We start from the raw sequence: 20,621 nt of genomic DNA on the forward strand, positions 1-20,621 counted from the left end.
ACCTTTTCTGAGTGGTGTGAATCTGCTGGTGTAACATTACACGGAAAGCTCTGGCAACTATGTGGAACAGGTTTGAGCAGCACTGGGTGCCAGCAACATGTCTTTGCTGTTGCTCCCACTTGTTTTCCACATTGCTGAAGTTGCTCTAGCACTGGCAGTATTCAGGTTAAAAAATATCTTTAAGCATAAGCTCAGTGCCTGAGAGGATTTACATAGTTTTTAAACATGATCCCATTTGGCATGGGGGAATTGGGCTATTTTCCAGCGAGATTGTGATTTAAACAGAGTTCTGGCTATCCACACTTTAAGTGCCATGGGGACAGGGCCTCAAGACCAAACTACAATATATAACCAGCTGCTGACAAATCTGTGAACTCTGGGGGTAGCAGTTATGAAGCAGAACATCCTTCTCATTCTTACTACCAGAACTTTCTTGCTTTTGGTGTCCTACACATTCTCTTCTACCCAATAAAGTCCATAACACCTGTGTGATACTCTTTGCTGTTTTGAATTCCTTGCTCCCCGACGGGGCAATGCAGTGTGTTAACAACGAGGATGTCACAGCCCGTTCTGGTTTTGTCCCACAGGTAGGCTGCAATACCCTTGGTGAAGCTAGTGGTGGTCAACTTGTTTCCAAGGGTGTATTTGGACCAGCAGGGTTAGAGATACAAAAAACAAAAGGAAAGCAATCATGTGGCAGAGACAAAGCACCAGAGTACACACTGACTTGCCAAAATTACACATCCTTATATCCTCCAAGACACATTCCTATTTAGATATCATTGCCACATGCAGCTCAGCTGTGGGCTGGTTGAGGAAAAGTCCTTTTACACTTTCAGTCAGGTATTCAGCACAGAAATCCTTGGAATGCTTTCCTAAATATATAAATGAGTGGCATATTTTATATAGTTGTTTTCTGCTGCTGTCCTCCACATTTTCACTATAACTCTTCTTATTTAACTTTATTTTTGCTTGGTTTTGGTTTCTTATGTGCACTGTAATAAGTCTCTTTGTCAGAGATTTTTAAACTTGAACACAATTCATCAAGAATTTGTTCATACTGGTTTTGGGAGGTTTAAAAAAAGTATAACTTGTGCTACTTAGCAAAAGGTCACCTGTTAAACTGCTGAACCTGATAGAATACTTAACTGGTATTCATACACTAGTGTGCTGTGTTTACAAAATGTACCATAGAGGACTGAATACCTGAAATCTACTCAGACACAATGAAAATTCTATTGCTTTTTTTTTAATATGAGATGTTCCTGAAGTTGCTGTAAATTTCAATGGGAATTCAATATCTGGAGCACATCAAGATCTAATTTAGAACCTGAATTATATTCACTATCCATTTAAAGCATAGATTGTTTTTAGATTTGTTCACCCAATCTTATCATGCTGTGCCTGTTTTTCCTTTGCAGTTACTCAGAGTCCACCAAGCTCTACTCAAATTGCTAATTAGCAGGAGCTGAATGCTTCTATTTAAAGGAGAAAATCAGGTGTGCAGGCCTTCTTTTTTTTTTTTTTCCCCACAGACACTTAATTGTATGAGTTAGTGTGGTTGTTTCATTACTTTCACCTCAAATATTTTCTTTAAACAGTTCCAGAACAAGATGGAGGTAAGACCTCTGTGAGACAAGTTGTGAAGTCTGAATGTTCCAAGATTTCCCCGAGTGAATGGAAGGGAAGATGTTTCTCAGCACTGCAATAACCTCCTGCTGTGCTACTGTTGATGTCCAACAAAAAAAGGAGGTTCCAGGAATACTTGTAATACAACAGAGAGCAATAAATGACAGTTAAAAAAACTTTTGTGCTATTTGAAGTGTTTGTTACCACAATAAAATTTATTTAAAGTCTTGTCTCACTGAATGAACACCTGATACAAATACCATGGCAGGAGGAAGGACGCTTTGGTCATCTCACTCTCATTACACCAGTACCAGTCCACTGCACTGCACCTGCTGTCGGCTGCCAGGGAGAGCTCTGAAGGAACAGCAGCAAACTGCTTCCACTGAGTGCTCATACTTCTGAAACCCGCTTCTTTTGACACTTCTCAGGAAGGCATAATTGATTATCTTCTAGTTTGCAACAACCAATTAACTCAAACAGCTGAACTGGTTTTCTTCCAGCACAACTAAGGGAATTAAATCCCCTTAGTTTAGAAATATGTTTGTATTTTCTTTTGTTTTTCAAAATAGTAAGATTGTATTTAATTCAGGCTAAATATCTTGGTGCTCTGACAGAATGTTGCTGCTGAGAAATCAGCACTTACATCTGAGGAAAGCTTCCCACATTTTGCATGGTTTTCTGACAAAAGGAACTAAATTAACTATATAGTAATGGGAAAGAAAAGAGTTGATTGAAAGATGCCTTCTTAACTTTGTGCCATAGGGGAGAAAAGGCAGTCACTCAACACACAGAGGAAACAGAGTTTAACAGAATGTTTCGATTACAGTGTGATTAGATGGCAGATCTTACTGCCACTATATATTGCTACAGGCATAAAGCTGGAAAAAATGTACTCTGGCTGCCTATGGCAGGTGTGATTTTCACATATCAGTTGGGTAATTGGAGAGACCCATTTTCTAGGCCAATTCTCCCAAATGCATAAATGTGAAAACTGAGATTTCTCTACAGCTATTTTCCTCTTATTTTATTTGCTCTCTTTCTCAGTTTTGTGCTAGAGTCCTTTTCCTTCTTTTTTTTTTTTTTTTTTGTGTCTGCATAAGTAAGGCTCTTACTACCTCAGTTCAAATTGTACATGCTGTACCTCTCTGTGCATTTATCATAAAAAGGTAAATTCCCAGATTTGTAGACTCTACAAGTTTGAGCAAAAGAGGTAGCCCAAAAGATAAGAGAAATACTGTCCAGGAGATGGAAACCAACACAATCTTGTTTCTCTTTATTATACTGTGCAGAAATTACGTAGTATGGACTTACTGAATGTCTCCTCTGCAAGAAATACTTTAGTCATTTGATATTTTACCATACATCAGGAAATCCACGTGATCAAAAGTCTAAGAAACTAGAATACATGGGTTACAGAATTCATGGAGCTTCATACTGTTCTCTTATTGATAGTCCATCTTAGTCATATTTCAACCTATATGCATACTTTGGTCTTCTTTTGTACTTTTGGCACAGACTGAGGTACCTCTTCCCTTTGGAAATCTGGGACTAGCATTCAGAATGGATACTAACATCCATTCCAACTTCAGGAAAATGTTCTCCTACACCATTGTCAATGTTATTTTATATCAGTGGGCATGTTTGGTTTAGGAATGAAAAGGCAGGTGTTTGGGTGCAGGCCTGTGCAGACACTCATGCCCTGTTGTGGCAAATTCTGTCTGGCAGTGCAGCTGGACGTGCAGAACTGCACCTTCCCCAAGAATGAATCAGGTAGGCTGATGGCAAAATGATAAAAAAACCTCTGTAACCTCACACATACATTTTCAACAGCAGCTGAATTTAATTTTTGAGGTGACTTATATATTCTGGCTTGACCTGAGAGTTTTCTGAAAGACTCACAACTCTGCTAGCAGATAGTGGGATTCTTATTATAGGAAAAACTAAGCACGGTTTTCCAAGCACATCAACTAGTTCTGTTGTGAGCCCCACCTCTTTTAACCAGTACTGTGGACATGAAATAAACACCTCTACTCATCACCGTCTGACATCCCAGTTGCAAGTTCAAAGCATAGGCTTCAGGCTTACAGTCACTGTTCAGATGCTGAGGGCGGTTGTTTTCTTCTCATGAATATGAATATCCTGTTCAAAATAAATGTTGGCAATCTCTAGTGAACTAGGACTGAAAACAATTCCAAATTAATCTAGCAGGTTGTCAAGAGATCAAAAATGCCATCAGTGTATGAGCTGATGCAACTTACTGCAAGTTACATAAACCAGGAAGGCATTTTAATGGAGTGATTGATGGCACAGCAAATACTACTGCAAGAGGCTTTTAGAATTAACCCACCATTTAGGTTACCTTTCCATCAGCTGAGTAAGATTCTATTCACCTGCATAACATTAAATAATTAAAATTAAATAGCTACAATAAACAGTGTAGGGGAAGAAAAACAAAATCAAAGTAAAAGATAGACTGTATTTTATAAGGTGGGCCTGAAGATGAAAGTCCCTTGTATAAAGAAAAAGTACCCAAACACACACAGCCCTCTATTAAGACCTGAAATTTTTTACCAGGTGAAAAAACTGTTCTCACTGAAGAGAGTGGTATATCTTCCACTAAGTCATTCAAGTTGCAAGGTCACGGCCAGACTGAGGTAATGGCCTGTGTTTAAGATACAGGAATCATTTAATGGGTATGACAGAATTAATAAAAAAAGCACAAAATACCCCTGACACTGGATAAACCATCCTATTTTATTTTTGAGAAGTCAGAAATAGAATTATTCTGAAGGTACAGGGAATGATGGTTTCCTTTTGATGTTCCTTTCATTTTGGTGATGGGGCAAAATGGCTTCAAACAGCTTGAGTAAGAAAAAGCAATGGAGGTTTATACTGTTATTAGATGAAGACTTAACAACTTGTCCTTTATCCTCAGTTACCCTAAGTTGGTTTATTGCACGAACAGGTAGCTGAATAGAATTTAAGTACATCTGGTTTGCAGTTCAGAACAGGGTTGATGCATTTGCATTGAAAAAAAAAATACAAAATGAGTGAAAATTCAACTTTAGTGAAAATGGCAATTAAAAAATAAAAAAATGTAGCAGGAAAATTAACTCGAAGAACTAAAACCATGTCAGCTTTCAAGAAGCGCTGGATGGATGCTAAAAAGTCAGAGGAGATTTTCCCAGACAAATAAATTTCCTTGGAAAATACTTGAACCTAGCAAGCAGCACTAATGAGATAAGTCTGTAGAACTCTCTGTGCCATTAGCAAGGCACTAGGAATATTAACAGCAACAGCAAGAAAAATTAGATGTCACAAAGGATTCCACAGTGTTTTCTCCCATTCCAGACTATCCTACCTGTTTTTATAGCAGCAGGCTGCATAGCCTGTAAAATGCAAAGCCTGCTCTTTACGGTGCCTAATGGAATGCCCCCAATTTCTGGTTAACCCAGCAAAACTGTATTTTCATAAACAGGAAACCAAAGTTAATCCCTAGAGCTTCAGAAATAATAATGATTTTTAAAAGTGTGGAAATATTTATAATTTGTATCACAATAGCAAGTAGAGAAGCCAAACAAGTTGTGAGTTGCTTAATACTGGGCAATGTGCAAACATAGCACAAACATCACAGAAATATGCAACCTAAACAGACCAGACAGCCAGAGGGTAAGAGAGGAAACAAAGATGCATGCTAAATAATTATAAATTCCCAAAGCCAGAATAAAAACCAAAGGAAGTTAAAGAAAATATATTAGAAACCTAATTACCATCAGGGTTCTTGCAAGTGTAAAAAATGCTATTGTTCGTGGAGTCTCATTTCTGTTAGAAAAAAAAGGAGAATGAATGACAGTATGCAGATATATCATTGTAGGCTCACAATGAAGCAACTATATCACTGCAGCTACTTAGCAAAGTTCCTTTCTGATAGAAACAGTACTATTATCTGAGAAAATCCCATTGGATTTCCATTTGGTGAGTTTCTTTTGTTTAAGGATCTTCATTTTATTATGCAGAAAAGCTCTGAGCCACTTTGCCAAGTTCAGGTCTTAACATGATGAGTGAGAAGTTACTGAGTCAAGAGGACACACATTCTTTTCCATTCTCCCCACAATTTTTTTGTGACTGGTAAATCTGCCTCACACTACTTGGTGAAAGAGCACCTCAGCTTGTGTTTCAGTTGTCTGGATCTAATTCAGAAAAATAGATATACTAGCTATAAAGCCTTAAGGGAGCACGCATGGTGCATCAGCTTCCACATGGGTAGTTATCAAGCCACATACAGGGACTTGGATGCAAAACACATACAGATTAATAGAGTTTATTGGGACTTCCAGATGGAACTTCTGCCTCTTCTGGAAAAAAAGCCCAGGATTTTACTTACCCTGGCTTGTTCATAGAGAAGAACCAATTAGAAGAAATTGTGGAAAGTGAACATCCTCAGCAGCTTCCTCTTTTACCCTAAAAGAAGACAAGGAAGGAGCTAGCCTTTCTGCTCCAGCCCCACCCCCATTCACTGGGCTAAGCTCCCCTTAAAACTGGCAGCTGTGATTGCAGTCTTCTTCTGCACTGGCCACGAAGAGACCCTTGCAACTGACCGAGCAGTCAGAGCATAGCACATTGCCTCTGGAGCTACATTAACAGACCACACTTCTGGTTCCTTGCCTCTGACAGCTGCAGAACAGTGCAAGTTTGCCTAGGCTGCCATCATGAGTCAGAGAATCAGCAATCATTTAGTTTGGAAAAGACCTCCAACATCACAGAGTTCAGCCTCTGACTGATGACCACCTTGCCAACTAGACCATGGCACTGAGTGCCACTCCCAGTGGTGTCCTGAACATCTCCTGGGACGGAGACTCCACTACCGCCCTGAGCAGTACATTCCAAAGCTTAACAACCCTTTCCATGAAAAAATTCCTTATGAAGGTATGAGGGTAGACAGTTGCCACAGGTGAGAAATGCAGCTATGGTCAACTAATGGAACTCAGTGAGTATCTATCTTGACGACTTTTAATTGCTGATACGTGCATTCACTGACATGTCCATGCCCACATCAGAAATGGAGGAATCCTGTTGTCTTCATGAGTTTTATACCCACACACTACTGTTTAGTCATAATTAGTGTGTGCATTTTATTGCTCATTCGAAAAAGCAGAAAACGCATTTTTAAATTTGGAATTATAAGATAAAATTTCCCTTTTAAAATCAATTTTTTATTTTTTAATAGATAACATCAATCCCAGTAATGATAGATGTTTCTATCTGGTTTTTTTTTGTGTTAACTAGGAAACATTCTGGACCACAGAGTGGGAAGAATGTCATTTACCATGAAAGGTTCATATAAATGTTGAGTTATTTCTGCCTGACCATTTCTTTCAGGCTTTGGCATGAGGCCCTGAGGACAGCAGGAGAGGAAGAGGATTCTGAAAGATAAAGTTCTCATCTATCTTTGGATATGGGAAGTAGTTAGTAAAAGTATTCAGTAATACAGGCAAGACTGTCACTGAAGAAAGAAATCAGGAAAATTGTCAGTATTTAGTCAGAAGGACATGAGAGAGATACTTGGAAAGTGGTAAAGGCACCATGACTGCACTTTTGAGGAACTAACCATAATAAAACAGCAGAAAAACTGTTGGTCAGAACTGTTTGTCCAGCACAGTTCAATCTTCTGAAGGCCTGAGATCACTTGCAAGCATGGCTGGCTCTATGCACAGTTCATTCTCACACACAGCACGATTAGTACTTTGTTAGCAACGATGGCAGCTGAATATGTACTATTACTGCCAGAAGAAGCCTGGCACACAACTGTCCTCTGACAAGCATTTGGCATATGCTTTCACAATGCAGATGAATCTTCTGACTCTGCTGCTAGACCTGGTCTGAAGGGGCTGGCATCTTACAGGTTTATGCTACTGGCCACACAATGTCACTTTGGGCACACCAGTGTCTGCAGAGACACTTGACAGTGGAGAGGCCTGAAACTCTGAAGTGGTACCAGAAGCATCTAACGCAGACGGCTGTGGATGCACTTGACATATCTCTGTTACTGGAGAGGTATTGCTGTGGGGAACAGCTGAAACTGTGTGGTATCACAGTGCTTGATGAAAATGTCACAACTCTATAGAATATAATGGTACTACTAATGTAGGCAGTCCTTCGGGATATTATTACTGTGCTAGCAGTTTTGGCCAAAGATGTTGTTTCTGCAATTCACTTGCTCCTGCATTAAATGTAACCAAAAAACCTGGAAGTTCTTACATCACATACGTTAAACATACAATATTGAAACAATACATTGCATGGTGTTCCTTTTATTGGTTCATATACTTATGAAGCCAGATATTTCTGCTGATGTTTTACGCGTAAATAAGCTTAGTCTCAACACTTCCATGTAAGTACACATTATTTTCTGCACAAATTCAACAAAATGTATTTTAGCATGTCTTTTTCAACATTGCTTTGCTCTTTCTCACAATAGTTTCTTATGAGTGGAGTCCTATAAAAACAGAGCTTGAGAAAAGAAATGAACTTGAGATTTTAAACTAACTGGATCTGCACCAAAATTCTGGATTAAGTTTCTGGTTTTACCACATACTATATATATATATATATATATATATATATATATATATATATATATATATATATATATATGACCTGGGGCAAGGTATACTATCTATTTACTTCCCATCTTGAAAGCAGGGATTATAATAGTTTCTCTACGTAACAGGATTCTTATGAAGCAAAATCCATGAACAGTAATGATCATCTTCAGCAGAATGGAAATAACAATTGCAGCTGTTCTTCGGTGTTATAAAATAAGGCCAAGTGCCATGTCCTGCACTTGGGTCTCAGCAAATCCCTGCAGCACTACAGGCTGGGGGAGACAGATGCTGGGCAAAAAGGGACCTGGGGGTGCTTGTTGAGAGCCAGCTCAGTGTGAGCCACTGTGTGCCCAGGTGGCCAAGAAGGCCAGTGGCATCTTGCTTGGCCTGAACCAAGAGCAGTGTGGCCAGCAGCACAAGGGACATGATCATCCTCCTGTACTTGGCATTGCTGAGGCCACACCTTGAGTCTGGTTCTGAGCCACTCACTTTAAAAAGGACATTGAGCTGCTGGAGGGAAGGGCAACAAGGCTCATGGAAGGTCTAGCAAACATCTCTTATGAGGAATGGCTGAGGGAGCTGGGTTTGTTTAGTCACGAGAAGAGCAGGCTCAGGGGAAACCTCATTGCTCTCCACAACTCCCTGAAAGGAGGCTGTAGTGAGGTGGGGGTTGGTCACTTCTGCTGTCCCTGCAGTGAGAAGACCAGGGGAAATGGCCTTCAGCTGAGACAGAAAATCAAATTAGATATTAGAAATTTTTTTTCACTGTTAGGGCATGTCAGGCATTGGAATACACTGCCCTGGGAGGTGGTGGAGTCACCATCTCTGGAGGTGTTTAAAAGGCATCTGGATTTGGTGCTGGGTGATGTGGGTTAGTGGCTCAGGGGTTAGAATGGTAGTGCTGGGTTGATGGTTGGACTTGCCAATCTTAGAGGTTTCTTCCAGCTTGATGGTTCTAGGGTTCTAAATACAGGTATTCATCTTCTAAACACACACAGCAAAAACACCATCTGCAGGGCACTGAGCTGAAACTGGTTTTTGGTGACTGACTCTTGAATGGAAGATGAGTGTCAGGGCATGCCTGAGGGAAGCACTTCTCACACTATGTCCTTCTGAAGGCAAATTAGACATAAGATGGGCACATTGGTGGGCACAAAGCCCTCTCAGAAAAACATCCAAAATTGTAAAAACACAGCCTGGAGAAATTATAAAACATAAATATGATGACAATAAAAAAAAAAAAGAGTATCTGGCACATTTTTCACTTTAACTCATGCCACCGAATGAGTGGCATGATGTGCAAAACCAGGAAAAGTCATGCACAGGAGAGATGGCAGCCTAACTCTGTAAAGAACCACGGCTTGGCAGCAACACGGTGTCACCAGGTGTAGCTTCCAGCCATACTTCTGCACCTAGTAAGGAATACCTGATATTGCAGGCTCATCATGCTTCATATTTGAGTTATGCTTGCCACCTTCAGCATTTTCCCCTTATTTTTCACTTTTAAAAGACAATGTATTATTTGTTGGAACGGAGCAGAGATAGCTCTCTTCGAGAGTTGCAGTGGCACCATAGCTATAAACCAGCTACAGGTGCAGAGCACCCATGATGACTCACCACCTCTCTGCGAGCAACTGAAGTGACTGCCGGAGGAACGGGGGATGTAGGACGCTGAAATTTTACCGACACGCCGAGTGGACGTGCCGCAGTCAACAGCTGGGGCTCAGAAGACAAATCCCCTTCTCATTTCCTTGTCCGACCACAAGCACACCAGCTTTCGTGACCTGCTTTCCGCTACTCCTTAAGGCCGTGGCCATGCCAGCACATTTTGGCTAGGGAAGGGTCAGCGCTGGGGTCCCGCTGCGGTGGGTAGCGAGCCCCGGGCGATGGCAGCGGAGCGCAGCGGGGCGGGCAGGGAGCGCTGCGGCGCTGGCGGAGGCGGCGGAGGAGGAGCGGGCGGCACAGCGATAGCGCTGACGGGCAGCGGCAGCCGCTCTTTAACCCCTCCCCTCCCCGGCGCGCCCAGCCCAGCCGGCAGCGCGGAGCGGAGCGGGCCGGCCTGGGGATTCCCTCCCCCGCCGCCGAGGTCGCCATCTTCACCCCCGAGCTCGCCTCGGACGCTGCCGGCCGGGCTCCCGGGGAGCCGCCGGGAGCCTGCGCTGCGCCTTCCCGCTGCATGTGACCGGCGGGCGGTAGCGGCCTCCTCCGCGGATCTCGGCTGCGTCCTCCTCCGCCCCCGGCGCGGCGGGGAGGGGGCGCGGGGCGCCCGGCAGCGGGAGACGGCGGTGCTGGGGCGCGGCGGGCACACAAAGGAGCGGGCGCCGCCGTGGGCAGCGGTGAGTGGCGGGGCAGGGCTGCGGGGATCCCCGCGCTCGCCACCCTGCCCGGTACCTGCCGGTGGGCTGGGCTGCGGCCACTCCCTTTCCCGGGGGCCCGCTGGGAGCGATGGCGGGGGTTGTGGTGCGCCGCCGCCTGGTACCGCCGGTGTTTCCCGCACCGCCAGCCCCACGGCCGGGCAGAGGCGAGCAAGGGCCGAGCGAGGTGCCCGGGGGCGGCGGGGCCGGTGCTGGGCGGGGCGATGCGGGGGAGGCTCCGGCCGCGCCGCCTCGGGAGCGGGCAGTGCCGCGGGCGCGGCGGGTGATGCTCGACCGTAATCCCGCTTGACGCTCGGACAAAGAGGAGCGAGCCACAAATTTTGTGGTGGGCGATTAAAAAAAAAAAAAAAAAAAAGGGTTTGGGTTTCCTGGGTTTTGTGTGTTTTGTTTTTTGGATTTTTAGGTTTGTTGTGAGACTTTTGGCGGGTGGGCTGGGAGGGTTTTTTTGGTTCTTTTTTAGTGCCGTGCGCCCCCGCCCCGTCTCCCGACCGTGCGGCGGGAGGGCAGGTGCCGCGGCGGGCATCGGGGCCTGGGGTCGGGCTGTGCCCGGCACAGGGCGTGGTGCCGCGGCGGGGATGCCGCGACGTCTCCGTCCCTCCCATCCGCGCCCCGAGCGGCGTGCGGAGCCCCGCGGGAGGAGTGCAGGGCCCTCCCGGCAGGGAAGGGAGGGAGCTGGGGTGCGGCAGCAATGATTTTCGTGCGCATCTAGAGAGGTAAATTAGCGTTTAACAGCTGTTACTTGAAATGTGGCGCTTGTCTGCTGGGGTGAGCGTGTGGTTTTCAGGCAGATGTTCCGTGTGTGTGACCCTGTTCGCTTACCAGAACTGTAACTCTTCCGTAGGAGAACGTTCCACGAGAACGTGAGGCCCTGTGACATTTAACTCTGAAGCTGGATATGCATTAAACTGTAAGTTTTCCAGTTTTGTTTCTGAACTTGGATTGATGAATGGAGTGATTATTTCATGTCTGCGAGATAAAAACTTGAGAAGTAATTTAGGTGAAACCCTAGGCAGACTTTTCTCATGCCTGTTGCATACATATGTCTCTCCTAGACTGCAATAACTGCTTAAAAATAAAAAAGTAAAGGATATCTGGGAAAAAGTGATGCCTGAAGTTCTTGCTTTAGGTATACTTATTGTGATGGATCTTACTTTAACTCCACGGCTGACAGTCACCTTTTAGACTTAAATCAGTGTATAGGAAATATCAATAAGTGTAATAGTAGTGTGTTTCCCGACATTTGTCTGAAATAACAGAGATGAGATGCTGCTTTTTCCTCACTCATAAGGCATGTTTAGTCAAGTGTTTTACTTAGGTGATATAATTAATAGCATCTCATTGAAGGTATAGATATATTTCTGAGGGTTTTTTTTTTACAGTGTTAAAATATAGATATATTTCTGAGATTTTTTTTTATAGTGTTAAAATATAGATGCATTTCTGAAAGATGTAATCAGATATTAAATTTCCACTGTAATACTGTAATGGAGTTTTTTGAAGGGTGAAAAGGACTGTTGTAGATGAAATTGCAGGAAGTGATCAAGCAAATGACTACAACCACTAATGAAGTAAGTAGCAGATCAAATAAGCAATGAGATAATTCACTGTACAAATTTAGTATATACATAAAATTCAGTGTATGTCAATAGCTTGATCACTGCTCTTTTAAATTTGGGTTCTCCCATTAGCTTGAGTGAGAAGCTGGAACCTGGATATAACTGTCTGGGCATCGAAAGTGATTTTGCTGACAAGTATGAGTTATTCCGTTTTCAAGACACTTCCTGGTGAATTTTTTCTGTATCTAGGCCAGAGTTGTATAGCTTGCAAATTACATCACACAGTCCACGTAATGTTATATGGCATTTGTGCACCAGAGGAACAAAGAACACATATAATCGTTGTTATGTGTGGCTTGTACAGAAATATTACATTTAAATTATCTCTTGTTCTGTTTTGCAAAAAAAAAAAAAAAAAAAAAGTCAATTTACTTGTGCTGCCGTATAACCACAAAAAATTAATTTCTTTTGAAGCCTGCTGGTAATTCTGATGCTGTGAGTGTTTTGGAGGTTCTGTGGTGGCTTGGCGTGCAGTGTGGTGGTCTGTGGAAAGTCTTGAGGACATGGTGGCTGATCACAGTAGGGAAAAGACAGAAATGTTTCAAATATCCCATCAAGTAAAAAAAAAATAAGTTGAGTTGATTTAGAAACAGGAAAAGGCGGCAAGAAATTGAGTATATGTTCCAACTTTCTGTATATTTTACTGTGCGTTTTTTAACCTGTATATCAGAGGTTTCATTGCAGTGAAAAACCATTAATCCGAAAATGGTTTCATAAAATCAGATCATGTGCCATAGAGTTGTTACAGTAGACAAGAAGGATTAAATGTCTCATTTCATCTCTTTGCCCAACAAGAAGTTGCCTTTCTAGGTGTAATGAATGTTGGTGGTGAAATAGTGCTACTCAACAGTTGTTGCTGTTATTGGTTGTCCACTGCAGAGGAGTGCATGTAACGCCCATTAACTTGAGCAAGCTTGCACAGACCCTGAAGATACTTGCGCCAGACCTTTTGACCCTGAGGTGGGGGTGAAGGGGAATCTTTTTCTGCCTCTTGAGTTTCTTCTCACTAGTATTGCAGTGCACGGTTAGAGAAATACTTTTTCCTTTACACCACTGACAAGGAGAACATACTTCATTCTGTGATATATCTTAGAGGTGACAGTTTCCTGAAGTTCTGGATTATTTTTTCAAACTATTAGGAATAGCGCTGAGATACTTGCTCTTTGTAATGTGATTTATTAAATGACTCAATAATGGAAAAAAACAACCCTGGTGTTGAAGTACTCCCTTGAGATACTGCCCCTGTTGAATTCTTTTTATTGTTGTTACTTAATTTTCAGTGAACTTAGCTTGACAAATTAAATGTAAACTTAGCATACCATAGTGCTGAAGAAAATCTTGTGCCAGTCCGTCATGTTTCGCTTTAGAAACCCATGGAGTTCTGGTCAGTGTTAGTGAGTGCTTGGATAGAATTCGAATGAGACTAATTTTAACTTTTGAGTGATCTACTTTGCCTATTCAGATCAGTTTTCAGCAACTCAGTTGCAGCTCTTGATTGCACTTGACAGTGCAATCAAGAGCTGAGTCCAGGTATGAATAGCAGTTTATCGTATAATTCATTTGTGCAATGTGTGTATTTCCTAGCTATGATTCTAGCAAGCATTACAGACTGTTGCCTTACGTAAACATATGTAAACACTTATCTTTGGTCACCGCCTTACCCCTGGGTGTGTGTTTCTCGTTCTACGCCTCTGTGTGCCTGTAGATAGAGAAAGTGGATGAAGGCTAGCGTGGCCCTTGTTCCTCGTGCCATATTCATTAAAATGTATTAGTTGCTACCAAACTGTTTAGTATTGGCCATCTTGTGTCTCCTAGTTTTAATACTGGCCTTCTGATGTAGCAACTAAAAGAGTTTTGGAGGAACTTAAGGTGTTGTGAAAGTGTTTGTCACTGTTTTCATACTTTAGAAGTGGGAGAATCGCTTTCTAATGTATTCTGAAGGACTGTAGACAATTGACTGCTGAAACATGAATGCCTGTCTCCCAATTCAATTTTACCAATGCTCAAAGTATACTTAGCAGAGTTGACATGAAGGAGTTTTTTTTAGTATTATAGCTGCTGTATTACTTCGGTGTTAAAAAGGACTGAAGCAAAGCGTATATCACTGCACAAATAAATTATTTTAGTTTTTGGATAGACTAGATGTGGATGTGCTAGAAAAGCAGGCACATGGTGTTCTTTTCTGTAGCCAAGCCTAGGAGGAAAATGAAGGAGAGAGGGGGAGGAGGAATGCTGCTCTGAAGGCTGCTGATCTTGAGATGGGTGGATTGGATTAATTTTTCTTTAAAGCAAATCACTTGATCTGAAGAGAGGCTTTTGAGCGTTCATAGTCACTTAAAGGTTTCATGCTATTTTCATGATGAAGCAAGTCTGTCTTGCATGATGAGTGTCTCATTTTATTGTATGACTAGCAATGATGAGAAATGATGACGAATTCAAGGCAACGGCAACCTGAAGCAATTGAAGGTGGGTAAAAGAGCAATCAAACAGCTGCAGTGAATGTTTAAGTAGGGGCTTCACAGAGATTGAACAGGAAGTTTAGCAGTGAGAAAGCTGTCTATTAGTAGCAAAGTGAATGTAGGAAAATTAGGCTGATGAGCATCCTATGAGAGGGTCTTGGCTCAATGCCTGTTACATAGATGGGTAACTCTGCCTGAGGACTCTTTTGGTCTTTCTCAAATGGAATGTTGTGTGTGTGCTTAGAAGTGGATGTGCGAGATGAAATTACCAGACCAAGTCATAAGAAGAATAGTAGTTTCTGTTGACTGCTTCACCTCAGCAGCAAGGGGAAGAAGAGCTGCCTTGTCCGTATTGAAGACAAAGTTAAGGGAGTGCAGACCTCCTTCAAAGCAGTCTTACATATTCTTTGTCAGTTTCACATTAACAGAATGGCTTAGGATGAGGGTGTAAATGAAATTGTTGGCAGGTTTTGCAGGCTTCTTCCTGAAACATAACTGAACTGTATTAATTTCCTCTTCTAATTTATTTAGTTTTCTGTCCAGTCAAATTTGCGGTATTTGTTGTGAGATGTTAGAGGGAGAGCTGCTGGTATCACTCTTGGGGATGTCTTGTGCAGGGCTAGGAGTTGGAATTGATTATCCTTGGGGGTCCCTTCCAACTCAGCATATTCTGTGATTCTGTGATACCTTCTGTCTGCACATGCATTAGTGCATGAGTGGTGCATGGGAGAAAGCAAGCTGCTTATAATTGCACTGCCTGAAGGGTAGGAGCTGCTATACAGCTTGCTTCTGTGTTATGGCTAAACTATATACAACAACCAACTGAAATGGGTCTCTGTTGTGTTCAATGGTTTACTTATTTTGCTGATGTTGAAGGTAGGGATCATGTTATAGGCTGACATCTAGTCCTGTCAAAGCTCTGTTGAATTGCAGTTCCCTGAGCCCTTGATCTGATACCATAGTTATTAGAAAACAGTTACCTCAGTTGTTCTCTGGACAGAGTTTGAATCCTTTCCCCACCATACATAAATTGTAACAGAAGTGTGCTGGCCTGTGATGGGGTTTTTTAGCATAGCATAAACCAGTGCCTCTGTGTTGGGGAAGAGGTGCTGGAGGAGAAATTGCAGTTCATCTTTATAGAAAAAGAGAAACTTTGATCTCAAAAGTAAGGGGCTTGTAATGCTGGGAGGGTATTGCAGGTGGAGATGACCTCTCTGATCTAATAACTTTTCACAGCTAAACAGTTAGAGTGCTTTTAGTTGCACTTCAGGCAAGCAGGGATAAAATATTGTAAGTATCTGTATCCATTTAGGCTAAAAGAGAGAGAGCTGTTTGTTTTATCAGTATATGAGCAGTACAAGGGCAAAACTGTACATGACCCAAATAACTGATTACGGACTGCATCATGGTTCGCTGGGTATTTTGGTATCTTGTACTTTTTTACAAATCTCTGTACAACTCAACCTGTTTTTTTCGAACTGTATGTGCCTTGAACTTTATCAGTTATTACAAAGAGTTCGAAAATGTTTCCTTACAAAAACTTTCTTTTCACAGAATAGAAAGCGTGTTGTCACCCAAGCCTCCCCGGTTAAAATCTCAGTTGTCCTCATAGAAGAAATAAATGTGTGCCTTCAGACTGAGATTTGTGAATTCTGTCTTAAAATTAGTACCTTTTCTGTCTTTAAGTTCTTGCTTATCGTTGTATGGGCTTTATGTACTTTTCCCATGCTTCATTTTTGGAATGGGGCCTTTAATCATCTTTTTTGTACTCACTCACTAAATTTGGAGACCGACTGTTTAAATCTCTTGCAAAAATAGGACTTTTCTAATTTGCAGCTGGCTTCCTTGTCAAAACAGTCATGCTGCTTAGTACTGAAATATTATATGCAGAAAGTGTCTTGTTACATTTATTGGTTGCTTTTATCTTGCAGTTCATATTCAGTAAGTCTTGTGCTGTCTGATAACACCTCTTTTAATTGGCCCCATGTGATGCAGCTATTAGCATCAAATGCCAGTTGCTAGAGGAATTCCACCTACTCCTTTAAAGCTTCCTGAGAACAATTTTTCACTTGAGCTCAACTACCTATTTCTTCTCTTAACCCTTCAAGTGAATGGTATCTTGCCTGGGTATATTTGCACTGAAGTTGTTTTCTAGTAAGCTGAGTTTTATAAGGTTTGTTCTGCCTTGATACAGTAAAAAAACCTAAAATTGACGTGAGAATGTGGTTTCAAGTCAAGTAGTCCTGTTCACTTGAACTGTATAAACATATTTTGAGATACAATAGAAGCTGTTTTCTCCAGCCAAAATTAAGTATAAGTATTTCAGAAATATGAGTTCACCCATTTTATTTGGTGTAGACATGTTCAAAAAGTCTGTGTATAGTGAACTGGAAGAAAGGCTTAAAATGCGTATTTTAACTAACATCTAATTTTTAAGGGGAGGAAAAAGGGATCAGGGAGTAGTCTTCACCAAATTACACCAAAACGCTATTTTGGTATTCTTGCACTCCTTGCTCATCTGATTTGTTTGGTTTTGTCCTCAAGCATATGGAGGAATAATTTGCAGAGGTAATAGAAAACTAAGCTTTGATGTGTTCTGTTATTTTATTTCTTTTTGGATGGTTGGTTTTGTCCTATCAAAAATTCATCTTGCACAAATGTTTAGGTGATGTGCTCACAGTAGGAGCATGTCACTGGTAGAGGCAGGGTTTGCTATGTAATCAAGTCTTTATTTCAGTGTTGAAATAGGGATTTTTGTAAAGGATAAATCTAGGTGTGTTCGGCTCTGCTGTTTCTTATAATTGTACCTGGTTTTCTTCTAAGCCGTCTTGTAAATGGCAAAGCCTTGTAGTACTCTTCAAAAATCTTAGTACAGCTTGAGACTGCAAATTCACTGAGGTGAATTTGAAGGGGCAGTATATCAGTATAGACAGTTTCACATGTGGGCCATCCTCTAGGGTCTGCTATATCCAAGCTTCCTGTAAGCTTTTTCGGTAGAAGAACCTCTAAATCCCTGCACAGGTGCCTTTACTTTCCATGAATGATTGCTAAGTGGTTCTTCCCCTTAGCACAGGCTTTTCCCAGGAAGTCATCAGGAGCTGTGACTTCTTTCAGCTGTAAGCATTGCAGGTCAAGCCCTGGCTATGATTGAATTAGTGGTGGAGCTTCCACTGAGATCCTAAATTCCTTGCAATTTAAAGTCTGCTGAGCAAGTTAGCTGCATCTCTGCAGGAATGCATTTGCAAGAGTGATACTGGCCATCAACCAGCAGTTAGCAGTTATGGTGGAGCTACATTTCTTGTATTTCTTCAGTGGAATTGCAGATAGTTGTATCCAGAGGTGCTTACAAACCAAAGTGTGAGCACTGTCAATTTATATACAGAAAAATACAGATACCTGAGCTTGTGGTGGATTTGGTTTTTAATGTATTTATTATTTGGTTGGGGCACACTTGTTGCCTTTGCTCCCAGTCCTTTGTCCTCTGTGTTGTCAGGATATATATGTATTCACTGTAAGATGATCCTTATTTCTTAAGATTATTTTATTATTATTTAGATCAGTTGAAAATTGTAATAGATAAAAGGAGATTGAATTCAGAGTGATCCTGCTTGGGAGAAACTCACAGCAGGCACAGACCTGTGATAGTCCAAACAAGTGTGCATTTCAGTGAAATAGTATGCAAATTAAGAATTCCATTAAAGAAGATATGTTGTTCTGAAAGTGACGCTTCCACAGATCAGATAGGTACTCAAATATTCACAGAGGTAATGGGTGATTCTAGATTATGCTTTTTATACGGTTTATATGCTACCTCTTTTTTTAAATTCTTAAAATTTGTTCTTTTTCATTCAAGGACAGAAAGTGTGATCTGAAAGCTTTGTTGCTTTGTTTCTACTGGTTGAGATCATATTCAGATATTTTTGTCAGTGTTCTTCTGTACAGACTATTTTATCAAACTACTTGTGACTTAATGTCTTTTAAAATGTAACTTAATTTGTGTTTGCATCTATTCAAAGATGCTGAGGTCAAATGCTGTACTGTTCTGAAGTCTCAGACAGCAAATTTTGCAGATCACCATGGTAATGTGCGTGTGTGCATGTGGGAGGAAGGCTAAAGTTGGAATCTGCATTAGCAGAATCTGTTAATATTACATATGCTCAGTGGCACTAGCACCACTTGTTCTTTGACACGCGTGTTCTTTGACTGCATGTTCTTTGCTCAGTTAAAAACAAAGTAATATGATGGAATTAAAAGCTCCTATTGTCTGATTTTTATTTTTTTTTTCTGTGTCTGTGTGTATGTGTGTTTGTGAAACAAATCTGCTGGAATAATAAAATATGCGTAATTGTGGAATCTTCTTTCTGTTCAGAAAATGGCATATGATGATCTTGTAAAGTAGCAAAGAAGCTCCACAATTTTTTTGTTCCCTCTCTGAGAACTTGTGCATAGACTTAAAAGTCATTGTGTTACAGCTAGAGATATCTGCCGAGAACACTTGCTACTGATAGTGCATGTCCTGGTGATGTCTGCCAAAGCAGACACTGTGAATGTTAAGTTGCTTGATTTTGGGTAAGCATATTTGGATTCTTTTGTACTTGTAATTGTTTTCTCAGATACAGAATTAGTTCTGAAGTATCATCAGTGCTAGTTTTTTTTTTGATGAAGAACTGTGTTCTGTTCTAAAACTGATTCTTAATTGCTCTTAGTGCTGATTACAGATAAACTTAAAAATGCCTATGAATTTGTTGGAAAAGTGGACAAGAGAAAAGTTAAAGCTGACTTTTTTTGTCTCTTTGTTACTGTAGTCTAAATAAACTTGGAAAAATTGGAGACTTGGATGAAGAATGATTTATTTCCCCCCTTTCTATACTGGTTGTCTCAAGCCTCAAAGTAGGAGAACAATGAAGACTGTGAAGGATCTAGAGGGGAAGCCATACAAAAAGTGCTGATGTCACTGAATATGCTGGGCCTGGAGGAGACTGAGGAGGGACAGAGACCACATTGCAGTCCACAACTTCCTTGAGAGGGGTAGAGGAGCAGCATTGATCTCTGTGATGACCAGTGGCAGGATCTAAGGGAATGGTATGAAGCTGCTGTGCTAGGAGAGGTTTAAGTTGGATATTAGGAAAAGGTTTTTTACCCAGAGTGTGTCCAGGTTCCTGGAGAAGGCTCCCTTAAGAAGTGGTCACAGCACCAAGCCTGACAGAGTCCAGAAGTGTTTGGACAGTGCTCTTGGGCACATGATATGACTCTTGAGTCTGTCCTGTGCAGGGCCAGGAGTGGGATGATGATCTTTGTGGTTCCCTTTCAGTTCAGCACATGATATGAATCTATGAAATTTTAATTACTTGCAATAACTTACTAGTTTAAAGTACTGACCCCCTGCTATTGAGAATTAAAGGCATTGGTATGGGTTAAAAATGCAGACCAAGTCATTATGACTTTTGTTAGATGGCCTGACAGAGTGGGCTTCTTAACTCTTTCATTGCATAGGTAAACCTTGTAGCAAAACAACCAAGAAGGATGGAGAGTTGAGGAGCTCTTGCTGCATCAGAGTTCAGATGAGTGAGGAGGTTCACCAGAGCTGCCTTTGGCACCAGTAGGGCAGAGTTATTAGCCTGGTGTGACGTGAACATTCAGGCTGTTCTTAACTTGGGAGGTCATCTGGAGATCTCAGCCATCTCTGTGTGCGTGCACATTTCTTGGTGCATTTTGTTTTTACAATGCTATTCACTTGTTGTACACAATCTGTCATAGTAATAACTCTTATTACTGTGATATTTTCCCTTCAAAATGCCATGCCTCCTTTTGAGAGTGCAAGTGTGGGAAGTGATGGCTTTGACAGTCTTTGCCTTGTGAAAACAAGCAGCTTTTTCAAGGCTGTTTTTGTGGGGGCTGAGCATCACTGTGTACGCAGTGTAGTCATTTGTGTATCTA

The 20,621-nt window shown here is 41.5% G+C and overlaps 2 protein-coding genes and 1 long non-coding RNA gene across 4 annotated transcripts in view; 2 read left to right on the forward strand and 1 right to left on the reverse strand.

The window, feature by feature from the left end:
• Positions 1–1,396: 1,396 nt before the first annotated feature.
• On the forward strand, positions 1,397–1,864 carry LOC132322352 (uncharacterized). The gene is made up of 2 exons (XR_009485104.1): positions 1,397–1,499; positions 1,602–1,864. It is a non-coding gene; the product is annotated as an uncharacterized LOC132322352 (long non-coding RNA).
• A 1,596-nt stretch (positions 1,865–3,460) lies between these two features.
• The window catches only part of LOC132322500 (nascent polypeptide-associated complex subunit alpha, muscle-specific form-like), a 41,365-nt gene continuing 24,204 nt past the window's right edge, over positions 3,461–20,621 (reverse strand). The window contains exons 2-7 of the mRNA XM_059836992.1: positions 11,073–11,314; positions 9,852–10,900; positions 6,014–6,090; positions 5,400–5,451; positions 4,201–4,291; positions 3,461–3,768 (exon numbers count right to left, since the gene is read on the reverse strand). Of these exons, the coding sequence (XP_059692975.1) occupies positions 10,029–10,900; positions 11,073–11,314 (1,114 nt within the window). The 3' untranslated portion in view covers positions 3,461–3,768; positions 4,201–4,291; positions 5,400–5,451; positions 6,014–6,090; positions 9,852–10,028. The remainder of the gene's footprint in view (positions 3,769–4,200; positions 4,292–5,399; positions 5,452–6,013; positions 6,091–9,851; positions 10,901–11,072; positions 11,315–20,621) is intronic.
• CDC42SE2 (CDC42 small effector 2) overlaps positions 10,429–20,621 on the forward strand; it is an 82,551-nt gene continuing 72,358 nt past the window's right edge. Inside the window, exons 1-2 of one of the 2 annotated variants that reach the window (XM_059836723.1) lie at positions 10,429–10,570; positions 11,451–11,516. The gene's annotated coding sequence lies outside the window, so the exon portion shown is untranslated. Of the gene's footprint in view, positions 10,571–10,852; positions 10,935–11,450; positions 11,517–20,621 lie in introns of those variants that run through there. The other variant, XM_059836724.1, reaches the window with a different exon arrangement.

Source organism: Haemorhous mexicanus, chromosome Z (genome assembly GCF_027477595.1).
Source record: "Haemorhous mexicanus isolate bHaeMex1 chromosome Z, bHaeMex1.pri, whole genome shotgun sequence".
NCBI lineage: Eukaryota > Metazoa > Chordata > Aves > Passeriformes > Fringillidae > Haemorhous > Haemorhous mexicanus.